Below are 13,877 nucleotides of genomic sequence, written 5' to 3' on the forward strand. Positions count from 1 at the left end.
ACACACACACACACACACACACACACACACACACACACACACACACACACACACACACACACACACACACACACACACACACACACACACACACACACACACACACACACACACACACACACACACACACACACACACACACACACACACACACACACACACACACACACACACACACACACACACACACACACACACACACACACACACACACACACACACACACACACACACACACACACACACACACACACACACACACACACACACACACACACACACACACACACACACACACACACACTATATTTATATTGGTTTTCACATGGTGATCACAACTAGGTAAACAATTCGACTCGTGACTTGTGCCAAACTCAGAAGATAGTGCCAAAAGGCACTTCACTGTGCGCAGGTGAGAAATAATAGTAAAAAGAAACTGATACCTACCCCAGGACAGTTCGTACTAATAACCAAGCTTTCATCCATAATTATGGACAGCAGTGAACTTGTCAACGACATTAGGTCATTTTTATGACACAGTGATACTGTTGCCAGATCAAAGAAGTATAACAGAGGGGCTGGCTGCACAAGATATTATACTTGCATTTTGTTTTGGAGTGGTACCATGTATAAAAATGAGACATGAAAAACAAAATAAATTTGTACACTGGTGTGCAGTGTGACAATGATAAAATTCGAAGCACTTATGCATGTTTTGAACCTTGCACATTTGCATGCTACATGTGCAATGTGGCAGTGAAGCCATCGTGTAAGGTACTATACTTTATTATGTCTGCGGGCAGTTTACCTTCACAGAAAAGGCACCTGACTTTTTGTTATTAATGTTAGTGGTCATAGGCCTATCTTTTTCTTTTAGTGACGATCTAAGAGAAAATGTTTAAGGAAAGCACATCCAAAAATGTATGACGAAAACAAATAATTCAGGGGAACTTAAGCTCAGACTTTAAGGGTATGATGTGACGGAATAGCCCCCATCTATGGCTCCCCTTGTGAGCCTGCAGTCGCCAAACGATTTTTTGAACTCAACTTAGCAGGATCCGGGAGGTGTCCGAAAAATCCGTGAACTTGAAAAAAATAACTTTTCGGTGAAAAACTGCCTTAAAAATCGCAAAGTTCGCCGCTCTCCACGTTTCGTATATGTATCCGTAATAGGGAGTTATAGCATAGCACTATCTGCTACTGAGATCTGATTCTGCACGCCGCCTCTGTGCACGTGCTAGCACAATCCGATATGGCGGGCACGGCTGCCAATGTGCATGCACTGATTGGTCCCAACACGGCAAGTTTGCAAGCCGCCGAGAAGCATGCGACTTCCTTAAGGCAACCTGCATGTGTGCAGTGATGCCCCGCAGAAGCGGACTGCGCTAGACTATAACCACTATAACTGTCCAGTTAGGCTATCCAGCCAGAATCATGCATTTGTCATGTCTGCACTACTTCACTTGGTGACAATGAGATGCAGTTCAAATGAATGCACATGACACGCGAAGCCATAACATTCAGTTTCTGTGGGTAATGTTGGTCGTAAAAAGACCGCGAGATAAAATTTATGGGGCGAAAGGTAGAGGAATGAGATCCTATCATAAACTGCTGTTTATTTCCGAGGCTGTTAATTTTTTTCATTTCTCGTTTATTCATTCTTTGCAATCCGTCCCCTGATTTACTCAGCACAGGAATCTGACCGGTCAATCACAAATTACTGAGGTATTCTCCATCAACATTTATCCCTAACTATTTCCGATATAGTCCAACCCACTTATAACAATACCTCTCTGAACAATACACTGGTTATAACAATGGACAGCCATAGCACCGTCTACTTTGCCACGAGTTCTTTGATAAAATAACCCGCATATAAAAATGCTGTAATAGTAGATTATTGGTTATAACAATTACATTTTGTCACTGAGTGCAAACCCTAGCAGCAAAAGAAAACTAACGAACACAGCGACCGTGCCAGCCAAACCACATCACGAAGTCCTAAGAATGTTCAAGTCCCTGCGGGACATCATTTGTGCTAAATACCTCTCACTCAGCTTTGTGCAGCAGTTGGACGCCCTGCAGAGAGATGTCAACAATATTGACGTGAAGCAGTCAAACTAAATTTAAGCTGATTGATTATATATTTTTGCCTGCAAATATATATCAAAAGTGCAAGCTACATTCTCTTTAATAATATTTCTTAAGTTTCTCATGTTTTCTTTGTTGTTTTGGCTTAGCCCATTTATATCGATTACTGGTTATAACAATGATATTTTCGCGGCACTTCAATACTGTTATAAGTGGGTTTGACTGTATAGTCTGAATTCTTTCTCTAAGCAAACTGTGAATAGTACCAGAGGAACTATGTCTCCTTGCCTAACACCTTTGCTTATAGGAATTATATTACTTTTTTTTTTATGGCAGACTATAGTTGCTGTGCAGCCACTGTGATATCTTCAAGTCACTACAGCCACCACGAGACATAGGTGCTTACAAAATGCGAGCATACCAAGTAGATATTAGTTCATTACAAGGCTTTTGAAAAAATGACGCGCTTAGGAAAAATTGACTGTTCCTAAAATGATATCTGCAAAGCAGAACATGAAAAGTGTGATGCAATTTGTTGCAAACTTTTTGCTGGATACTAGCAAGCTTGCAATGATGCACAGCCCATGAATGGGCCACAAACGCCAACCTATATGCAATTAGCATAGTCAGATTGTTTTATCTCTAATTCATAAGCTTTTCATTCATTGTTTTGTCAAATTGTTGGTAACAGGAGACAAGGAATTGACTAAGCGCATACTTGGAACTAAAATGTGGTTTCGCTACCGTGGGAAACACACTTAATTGAGAACTAGCTCGTTCTGCTCAACAGGGTAGCACCGCAGCCCATCACGTGCCTTAGTTGAAACGCATGTCAGTACTTGCACACATTCTGTGCACTAAACCAACCAAATAATGAAATGTGCTCTGAAACAAGTAGCATGTAGGGGATCATGGGAACTCTGCCATTAAACAGAAGGAATGCCTACAATAGTGCTAAAGTAGTGTTCGGACAACAGAACCTCCGAAATAATATTGTGTCACCTTGTTCTTCACTGGCCTTGAGCTCACGAACTAACGCCAGTCTCGTCGTGTATTTGGACCATGTGCTTCTGAGGGAGTTCAGTGTTTCTAGCACACTTTCCAGCTCACTCTTTACAGCTGGCTTCCACAACTGCTGTATAAATTCTGGCCTGCCAAAGTGGTGAATCTGAAGAGGTGAAAAGAGAAAGAACCTTTTTCTTCATCACACACAAAGCATATGCTAGACAAGAATCTTATACAAATGCACTCAAACTTGGTTCCAAAGAACACTTATATTCCATGCAGTGCTTTCCAGGTACCTATGTATGCCTTGGATCTCGCTTTTTGTGTTTTTTACCTGCTTTATTCTGGTACTAACCCTACTTAAATTGCTTACAGCAGACTGTGCCTGCTGACAAACAGACAAACAAACGAATAAAATGTTTTATACCTCAGCAGCCATATTTATCAAATTTGGTTATCATATGAAGGGGAGTTACGTCTCCCTGCTCTTTCTTTGCACCCATGTCTTAACACCCTTTGAAAGTTGTCAGGATTTTCCAAGGCTAAAAAAAATAAAATGAGAACCCTTGATCAAGAGCATCCATACAAATCTAGAAAAACAGCGGCTAATGCTTTAACTCTGCCAAGCCTTTTTCACATTTCTCGCCTCTATAAACATTGCCAGCCTAAAATATAATTTGAACACAGAGTTTGCCCTAGCTTAGCAAAGCACTATGAACAGTGCTCTAAGAGCTAACAGAGCAAATTTGGAGTCATTATGATTTTAACAGAACTAAAACTAATGCTAACTTTACCCTTCATGGTGCAAAAGATGAAATCACGCTACATATTTAAGTCTTCCAGGATTCACATTTTTATTATGCCTAGTAAGCATAATAAAACAAACTACAGCAACATGTCATTATACTAACAAACTCTCGAATCATCATTGTAAGGGCTGCCCGTAACATTTTTCTAATGTGCACAGTACACACATTGTTTTTTTTTTTTTTTTTTTTTTTTTTTTTTTTTACTGAGCATTTGTATTGCCGTGCAGAGACAAACCTTAGCCAATGCGGCATCCCACATATGTGCTTCAAGCAAGATGTGAATGGTTTCTTCTTCATCCTGAGAGGAAACAAAAAGAAGCAGAATGTGTCATTACTGTCACAACCGCCACCATTACAATCATCATCATCAGCAGCAGTAGCTGGACTATGAGCGCTGCAGGGAAAACACTCTCCTAGCAATTTCCGATGAACAACATCCTGCACGAGCTAGCAGACACACTGCCCTAGCAAACTTACTGCTAATCCCACCTCTCAACTTGATCTTTGGTTGTCCCTGGTGATGATTTCTTTCCCTTGAAACTACACTGTTAACCAGCAGATCACCAGTTATATATTCACCACATTACACATCTCACCCAGACCCATTTTAAGGTCCCCTATCGTAGTGGGCAGTGGTCAGGGTGCTCGACCACTGAGCCCATGGATGCAGGATCGAATCCCAGCCACAGCAGCCATTTTTTGATGGAGGCGAAAAGCAAGGCGCCCATGTGCTGTGCGATGTCTGTGCACGTTAAAGAACACCAGGCGGTCGAAATTTTGGAAGCCCTCCACTAAGGCATCTCTCACAGCCTGCGTCGCTTTGGGACATTAAACCACATAAACCAAACCAAACCATTTTAAGGTGAAAGCCTTTAGTAGCTGATCCATGGTGTGCGTCCGACAAAGCAGATCCAAAACCAATCCAACACAATTTGCATAAAAAGACAAACCAGAATCCAGTCCGTAACCAAATAGTCCCCAGTCAAATCCAGAAGCCAGTCCAGAAGCCAATCCAGAAGCCAATCCAAAAATGAGGCCATAATCTAATTCAAACCCAACTCAGTAAATCCATTAACCTTTAATTCAACCTTTAAAAAAAAATCGTCCTCCACTGGGAAACAAGCTCCTACCCCTATGAGCACCAGCCGAGGGCTAACCAACTATGCCACGCCGGGCAAGTGAGAAACGCATCTTAATTCTCCTTGTCTAGCTTTCCTGCTGTCTCTATGGCAATGTGGGTTGTGAATCAAATAAACATCACTGCAGAGCTTGCCCCGGAAAGCTTTTGCTTTGCCACTCTTGACAGATCTTAAGTGGCGGCTAGAATTTTTCTATTCTTTATTTCCACCGTGATACCAATCACATGGGAAAAATGTAGCATGGAATCTTACAGCCCTAGACTACCTACTCTCAATACACAACATACCTCAAGTTACTGTGTATCCTTACTGCACACCTACCTTTAGCAGGTGAAAATACTAGACTCTCAAACAAGTATCAAGCTTGTAACAACCTGTACTATTTCATCATTTTTGGAAGCTACCATGGTTTTTGCGTCCGCACAGCATGTGAAAGGTAACTGTTTTGTTATCCCTCCTTTTACCTTCAGGCATTTCTCAATTTCTGGCTTACAGAGCAATACTGCTTGAAGGGACTGTTCAAAATCAAATACACACAGACCCAGTAACACTAGTCCACATACTGCAGCTGCTCTGCTGGGGGCAAAGTACTTGCGTCAGTGTGGCTCGCACATCCGTTGAGCTATGCACGAGCAAAAGTGTTATCAGTATAAGTCAGCACTTGCTTTAGGTTTTGAACTAATTTCTTCCATGGCGCACTGCCTGAGTGCTCCAGACAAATGTGATTGAGTCTGCACACTAGCTTTTCAAGACGGGTACACACCTTTAAAAAGGCCTCTGATATCTCGGCAGCCTCCGCATGACGTTTAGCAAGCAGCAAAGCATCTGAAAAAGCATTATTATCATTTGCTTTAGAAGCAGGGCAAAGAACAAGCAATAAAATAATGTACTACACTAGAGTGCAGAGATACCCAGTGCAATACATTGACGGAAAGCTAATGTGCATTGGATATCACCTAGTGCACACATTCATAAGTTCAAGAACAGCACATGGTAGTTTATCTGTTCAAGAACAGCACAAGATAGTTCGACAAGTTTTTGCATTAAAAATATGATAACGTACCTGAACATCTGAGAAAAATTGGTGACATTCTGCAACTCTAGGTTTCAGGAGGTTACAGAAATAAATAAGTAAATAAATAATAATGTGCATATGACAGACTAGAAGAAATTAATTCGGGGTATGAAGTTTTCAATTATAGTAATCACAGTAATTAGTAGTAAGGCGCATTTATGAAGCGTGCGCAGAACTGTAGGCCTGCGAACTTCAAAACACGACAAATACAAAAGTCAAGGCTAAGTACTAAAACCATAAGAGAATTAACTAAAAGTTGTTGCTTACGCAGCATATGATGAATTTGTTGACCAAAAACCCGGAACAGAGATTCTAAGCACATGGTTTAAAAATGGAAGGCCTACTGAGCACTGGGGCTGTTTTTGTGAGGGAGCCCTAACTGAATTACAACTTACAATGTTTCCTCGACCTTTCTGACCCTATTATCAAATGTTCAACTGCCTTTCCTACTGAGAAGAATGGAACAAAGTATGAGCCTTATTTAGTTAGCTAAAGACTCCTTTACACTCAACGTTACTGAGGCAGAGCACACCAATTTCCAGCAGGATGTTTGGAAGCTTATCACTAACGTTCTGAAGCCTGCCAACTGTGTCGCATTGTTTGGCTTTGATTATTTTGGCCAGACGGTCATTCAATAGATTTGTTCCCTACAACACAAACATGCACACAGATCAGCACAAGCATGTGTTCAGTAGCTACCACAGGATCGAGCATCGAATTAATTAGTAAAACTTATTTCCGAAACATATAAAGTGCAGAATGTAATACTCTTGAAGTAAAGCTAAATGAATGAAAGTTATTCATAACTTAACAGGTTTGACAAAAATTTTTCAGATGCAGCACTGATAAGCCAAAAGTGGTATGCCAAGCATTTCCAAGCTGAACACAAGAGACAGAATGCAGCTACTGGAACTTGCCAATTGTCCGGCTTGCAAGGGCTCGCAAGCTCTCGCCATCGTACTGCAGCTGGTACGCTGTCGAGAGCAGCAGGTTCCAGTTCAGACACATTTCGAAAGCCCTTGCGGCCTTTTCCAATTTCCCACAGCGCCTATAAACAAGTCCAGCTTCCTCGTAATGCTTCTTCTCAAAGAGGTAGTCACCATAGATTCCCCACACTTCCTGCAACAACGAAGTTAGAGCGATAGCCGTTATTTAAGCAGATGTTCAGCTGCAGAAAGTACTAGAAAGTGCAAAATAATGTTCCTAACTGTCTTGCATGCCCTTGTGATGTACACAATATTTAACTATGTGAACGTGACTGCAGACATTTCATTGACACCAGAAAAAATAGCGTGAAGATGGACACCCAAAAAGACGTTTTTCGAGACATCATTCATGAAGTTTTCCTAAGAAAATCAGATGCAAGTGGTGATGCTCAAAGGTCATATTTTGTAAGAGTGTTGATTTGCCAATAGTCAACTGTCAGCCCCGTAGTTTGAGAGAACACGTAGTGCAGGAAAACTGAGAGCTTATCTTTGAACATATGTATTTTACAGAGTAAAAAGGAAAGGAATATAGAGAAGCTCTCAAGTCCCAGGTGAGCATTCTCACAGTTTACAGGTGGGAAACCACTGCACGTCTCATATTGGTCTGTGGACAACTCCACTGTGCACGCCTGTAATAGCACCTTTAAATGCTCTTTACAGGAAACGTAGCACTGCTCAACATAAATGAACACATAAATGAACATGAATTCATTATAAGTTATGTAACATATAGTACGGTTTGAAAAAAACCTTGAGAGACCTTTATCAGGAAGGAAGCATATATAGGTACACATCTTATTTAAATGCAGACTATCGCTTGTTAAGCATGTTTTAGTGATGCTGTTTAGTTTCTTCCGTAATCTCATATGCCAAGTTTACATGAACTCAACAAAAGTTGAGTCAGGCTCTCTTTGAAGAGGACGTGTAAAAGCACCAAGAAAGAGAGTTAAAAGACTAGTCATGTACATCTCTGTCAAAACTCGCGCATTTTCTCAAGTAATGAACTCGACCCCCATTCTGGCGAGTTCATGCTTTATTATTATTAATAGCCAAGCAACGAAACCATGTAGAAACTGAATTTCCAAGGATGAAGCAGGGTAAAATCAAGAAGTGCGCTGCGTATGTATTTGTTGCAAACAAAACCGCAGTTCGGGCTTTTACATGTCTGGCTACATGTCCAAACTGCAAAGAAATTCTGTCTTTTTCGCAATTTGCATGAGCCCAAAAATTTTGTGCTCAAGAGTGCGTGATGCAAGTCTAAGCAGCATGCCAATTAATGCAAACATGACAGCTGAAAGAATAATGGCAAATAAAGAAGGCATGCATCGGCAAAAAAGTTAAAGAAATTGTTAACAAGATTTTTTTTTTTTTTTTCACTCTCATAGCTTTTATAGCTACAAAGTGGCAAAAAGCTGCAGTTATGTGGTACCTTGCATTCTTGAGAGCCTTCAGGAAAGAGATTAAGTGCTGTGGTGTACAGCCTCTGAGACTTGATGAGGCTGAGGCACTCGTTGAAGTGGGCCTCACCTAGGTGGCAGGAAACAAACACATAGTATACAGCAGGCTAGCAATGAGATTCACATAACTATTTTTCTCAGTTATTGCAATCACCAATATTTCATTACAAATTGCTTTGAAGCACTGATTTTAGTGTGATCATCATGGCAGTAACAACAAATTTTCAGTGCTAACTGCAATGTAACAAATAATAAAAAAGGCATCAGGACACCCAAAGACTATTCCTTTGCCAATGATCACTGCTTAATATGTATGATGTTGATGTGGTAACCACCAAAGTGAGGACATCTGTCCACCAAGGTGGACATGGTTCTTGACTTTAATATTGGCCCATTGACCTTTGAAGCCTCCCTGACTGATTTTGCTGTTAAACCGAGCTCCTGCTCGTCAAACTAGGTTCAACCAACCATAGTTACACCCTGTTAATTTTTTTTGTTCTGCAGACAGCTGGACATTTGTGCTCCACAAGCTGTGAACTAGCAGGAAGCAAACAACGAATAATGAATGAAAAATAAGCTTAAAGGAAACAGCTACTTGCCACAAAGGCTAATGTTCTTGAGGGCCTTCTTGTAGCACTCCAAGTGCATGTCTATCTTGAAATGACGATAATTTGGCTCAAGCTTGTTAAGCTTGTTCAGAAAAGGAACATACTCCTTGGGGTCCTGGAACGAGCATGGCATGCATCACACAGTAATGTGTCATGCTCACTTAACCATACAAACATGTAGCGCTTCTGCAAAACTGCGCACACTAAGACTGTTTGCAAGCACCATAATGAATGCAGCATAATGAATTCACTTTCCAAAGTTTTACAAAAACTACAGAGGCACGTTAACTGCCTTGGGCCAATAATATATCGGTGGAGTTCAAATTTTGCCAGGAACATTGATGGTGTAGACACTTAGCCATTGCATAAGCTTTCTTACAGCCACCCTTAGGAATATTTGTGCACATTAACTTTCCTTTTTCCTGAAACAGGAGTGTGCTCACAAGATTCGGTACCTTAAGCACAAAACATGCAGAAATGAAAATCAGTACCAACGTGCATTACTCTATACGCTTAAAGGAACTAAAACATGTCATCAGGCTATGGTGCAAATTAAAGATCTTGCCTCGTATTGCAAGAGTCGAGCACGGCAATACTGAACTACATATTGAAGATTCAAATTTCAAGGACGGCACTGAAAATCTAACTTGTGGTGAAACCTTATCATAAGTATTGTACCAAAGGCATGACCACACAGTGTTCTCTGCTTTCTAGAGCGTTTGCCTGCTTTATTATAATTTGTATTATAATTATTATAATAATTATTATAATTCCTTATTATAATTCTTTCCAGTATGCCCTTCAAAGAAAAGCGATGCTCTTTTTGCATCACCGACGATCTGGTTTCAGCTTTTGTCACAAGCTGGCCTTACAGTATTTTGAATTTTTTTTTGATGGAGTGATAACCATGGCTCACCATTTATTGACAAGATTTACATCACTGCGGGGTGGAAACTGAATGGAAGCTGTTCTATACGAAGACTGCCTAATTACTGTCTGGTAGGTGACACTTGTACATTAGCTTTTAGTACACCACTTTTGTCGCCAGGCAGTCGCCATTGCGCTCGCTGATCATAGTCCCCAATATCAGGATACATATAGAAAAATTCACAGTAATCTCTTCTACAGTTTCTAATAAAACCACTGTGAAAACAAGCAATTTAAATTGTAAGCTTTCCACTGCACATAAACAAATGCACGGTTAAAATTCAGTTCTTGGTCCCCTTAAGTATATATGCATTCATACCTGACTTACAAGAAAGTACCAAGCATGCAGCGCAGACACCAAGGGGGTGCTACCTATGATCTCAGTTGCAGAGCAGTGGGACATTGTTAAAAAAGCAGCCATGAGTAGTAGAGTTGCTGAAATGTCACACATCACCAAACTAAATTAAGCTAGTGTTGAAAATGCAGTTCAGTACAAGACATCCTGGCAGACCGTCTGCCAACGTTAGTCTTGAAGTGAAGCAATGCATAATATTCTCACACTCCTAGAATGAATACAATGTAACGAATGCAGCTAAACAGAGAAACAGGCATTAGATATGCTTGCAAGCATACAGGGGCAAAGACACGAAAGTAAGAACCTCAATTAATCAGTTGTGTGGCTTCTAAGCAACAGCCAGCCACTGTTTAATTAGGAGAAATACCTTTTGAGATTTTTCTGCAACCATGAGAACAATGTCAAAGTTGTATGTCCCCAGAGCCACATCAAATAGGTCTTTTCTGTCCACAAGGTAAAAGAGATACTTGAGGGCCGCGTCACAAGTTACGCCTGCTTTGTTTGGAGAGTCTGCGAAAAAAAGGATATATATATAATAAAATATACGTATACATATATCTAAGTAAAAATTTAAAAAAACAAAACATAAAATGCATAAAATACAATCCCCAATGCTTTCCTTGGCCTCGCCGACTGTTGGCTTCTTTCCTTCATATACAGTCGAACCCGGATATATCGAAATCGACGGGGATCGCGAAATAGTTCGATATATCGATAATTCGATATACAGAAATCCGCTTGTGACGGCACTTACGATGCGAAAAAACGATACCGTATTTGTCACGTAATCAACCCACTCGCAAAATGAACCCACCCTCCACTTTTGCACCCGAGAATTTGAAAAACAAAAATGCGTAAAGGCCAGCTCGCTCACATGCAAGCGATTGAGCGATCTCAGCGACGAGCGGCAGCGACACAGCGAAAAATTTCAAACTTGTTGGAACTGCGTCTCTCTCGCCGCTCGAGCCACCGCGGCAGCTCAAAAGGTTTCTGTGTCGCGGCGGCAGAAATTGCGAGCGTTTTCGCTTGCATGTCGATGGCGCGCGTCAGTCCGTTTCGGTCGTCTCATCCACAGCTCATTGGCAGCGTGCCAAGATGCTGCGCAGCGATAACGTCGGGGCGAGTTTATCTCTTGATAGCTCCTGCGGTGGCGGGGAGCGAACTTGGCTGAGTGCCCGTGATGGCTTGATTGCACAAGCCACGCCGCGCTTGGGGCGGGCGTCATGATCGCAGCAGCTGACCGCGTGCTTTTGTTGATCATACATGCAGGATAAACGACTCCCGCAAATAAAATTAAAAAACTGCCGCCGTTTAACGCCTGCACAGCACAACGATAAGGATGACTTTCAAGAAAAAAGAAAAGAAAAACAGAGCTGCCGCTTCTTAACGTCCGCAGGCGCCATAGCCAGCCACGTCAGCCGCCGCGCGCAGAGGGTCTGTCTGAAAACGGGCTTAGCTGGCATGGCGCATGTGTAGCGCGCGCTGGAGAGAAATAGCTCGGCAAAAGAACGGTCACACCCATGCACATGGCTTGCAAAGCAAACGTCATGTGTTGGCGCGCGGGAAACGATAACTGCAGATGCGCGCGCCTATGGGGAATGGACGCGTTGCTGCCCAGACCAGCCGTCGCCGAACTGTTCCTTCTCATTCCTTCCGCACATGGCTTGAAAACGTCACACGGCAAACGGCCAAGGGTGATGCGATTGTCTTTGGGGAAGGCGCACTTTCCAGTGCGTGGTGCGGAGTTCGATATATCGAACGACCGGTGAAATTGAGTTCGATATATGACGCGGCTTTCCTATACTTTTACATGGGATTTTCAAGGGGATATTTCGTGAGTTCGATATAACCAAAATTCGATATATCCGGGTTCGATATAACTGGGTTCAAATGTATATATATATATATATGTATATATATATATCACTGCACTCAGGTACAATCTCACTTTTCAATGCTCATTACATTTGTTTTGAGTTGCTAGAGATTTTCTTGGGTGACAAACAATAACAATGCGAATGCAAGAAAAAATAGGTCTGCACATTTACCTTTGAGGCCATAGATCTTTGATAATGCTTCATCCAGTTCTGGTTCTGTTTTCTTCGCATGACATGTCAATATGGATAAAAGGTACCTGTTAAAAGAAAAAAAAAAAGCTTTGTTAAAGTGGTGCACTTAAGCATGCAGAGTGGATACCATAAGTTTTGTGCCACTGACTGAAATGCTATTTACAGTAGGATCCTGCTACAGTAAACTCGGATATAAGTAGAGTAAAACTGCATTCCCAGTTAGCCTTCCATAGACGACTGTACATATTTTTTTATTTTAAAGACATTTCAATAAAGAACTGGCCACAGTAAAGTGCATGTGGCTGCAGTGACATACTTCCCTCAATATGATGTCATGACGTCACTGTACACATACAATGTAGGATAGAGAGGCCTATTTTTTTCCAGAGGCACAAGCAAATTATGACAAAACGTCGATTTTTTTTTCTCGTGAACTTAAAAAGCCAGATCTGCAAGGTCCTCAGAGCCTTGAGGAAAAGCACGTGTCTCACCGGCCCTCACAGCGTAAAAATTGCAGCAGGTCGAGTTTTACCTGTCACAGTCTAGGCGCTCAAGGACATCTCGCAAAGCATCACAAATTTCATCTCTTTTGCTCTTTGAGAATGCAAAAGGTGGTCGCTTTCGGGCTCGATATGCTGATGCATACATTGTGACTGATACGTCTTTGTCCCTGAAAAGAAACACCAGGAATGTTGATGGCGGACTTCCTTCAACTTATGCAAAACTGCATCGCAGGAATCAGGTTTACGTCAATGCTGTTATGAAGAGGTTGAGTTCTGTTGGCTCCTTTACTTGCTGTACAAACTCTGACAGGTTGCTCAGGAAAGCCTGAAAAAAGAAAATGTGAAAAATTACAATTTAATTATGCATGGTACATAATTCTTATAATCGAACGTGCACAAATGAGATGCTCAACACTAAAATGTGGGAGAAATGGTTTCATCTAAGATGTGATAAAGACATATGTCAATACTATTGTTGACCAGTAGAAGTTTATGGAAAAGAATTCAGCTTCTAACCTTTACACATCTACTTCACTTGGGCAACCAAATTCACCAAAGGCTTCTTTATATATATATAAAAAAAAAAAAGAAGAAAGAATGAGGCTTCCGTTCGGTTCATTAAACTGTACATTTATAATGTGTTCATGAATGCTAGAATCACCATAGTTTATTATGTGAGTTGCTTGAAACAATTCACATAACGAACCCACCTCCAAATTCAGTTGTAATACCTAAAATTGAAACTGGGGTTTTTAAAGTAATAAAGTGATGTGATGATGATGTTGAAGAATTTATTTTTTTGAAGTGTTGCCTTCTTTTTAAAATTAATTTCTAAATTTCATGCTGCCGCAAA

At 41.2% G+C, this 13,877-nt stretch overlaps 1 protein-coding gene across 1 annotated transcript in view; it reads right to left on the reverse strand.

Moving 5' to 3' along the window:
* Nucleotides 1–13,877, reverse strand: part of Elp1 (elongator complex protein 1) — a 49,379-nt gene that overhangs the window by 7,893 nt on the left and 27,609 nt on the right. The window contains exons 19-28 of the mRNA XM_084594343.1: nucleotides 13,270–13,349; nucleotides 13,054–13,191; nucleotides 12,501–12,586; nucleotides 10,820–10,962; nucleotides 9,162–9,285; nucleotides 8,535–8,632; nucleotides 7,037–7,238; nucleotides 5,808–5,869; nucleotides 4,141–4,203; nucleotides 3,094–3,259 (exon numbers count right to left, since the gene is read on the reverse strand). Coding sequence (XP_084450469.1) covers nucleotides 3,094–3,259; nucleotides 4,141–4,203; nucleotides 5,808–5,869; nucleotides 7,037–7,238; nucleotides 8,535–8,632; nucleotides 9,162–9,285; nucleotides 10,820–10,962; nucleotides 12,501–12,586; nucleotides 13,054–13,191; nucleotides 13,270–13,349 — 1,162 coding nt within the window. The remainder of the gene's footprint in view (nucleotides 1–3,093; nucleotides 3,260–4,140; nucleotides 4,204–5,807; nucleotides 5,870–7,036; nucleotides 7,239–8,534; nucleotides 8,633–9,161; nucleotides 9,286–10,819; nucleotides 10,963–12,500; nucleotides 12,587–13,053; nucleotides 13,192–13,269; nucleotides 13,350–13,877) is intronic.

This window comes from Amblyomma maculatum, chromosome 2, assembly GCF_055883805.1.
Source record: "Amblyomma maculatum isolate TAMU_Amacu chromosome 2, ASM5588380v1, whole genome shotgun sequence".
Lineage (NCBI taxonomy): Eukaryota > Metazoa > Arthropoda > Arachnida > Ixodida > Ixodidae > Amblyomma > Amblyomma maculatum.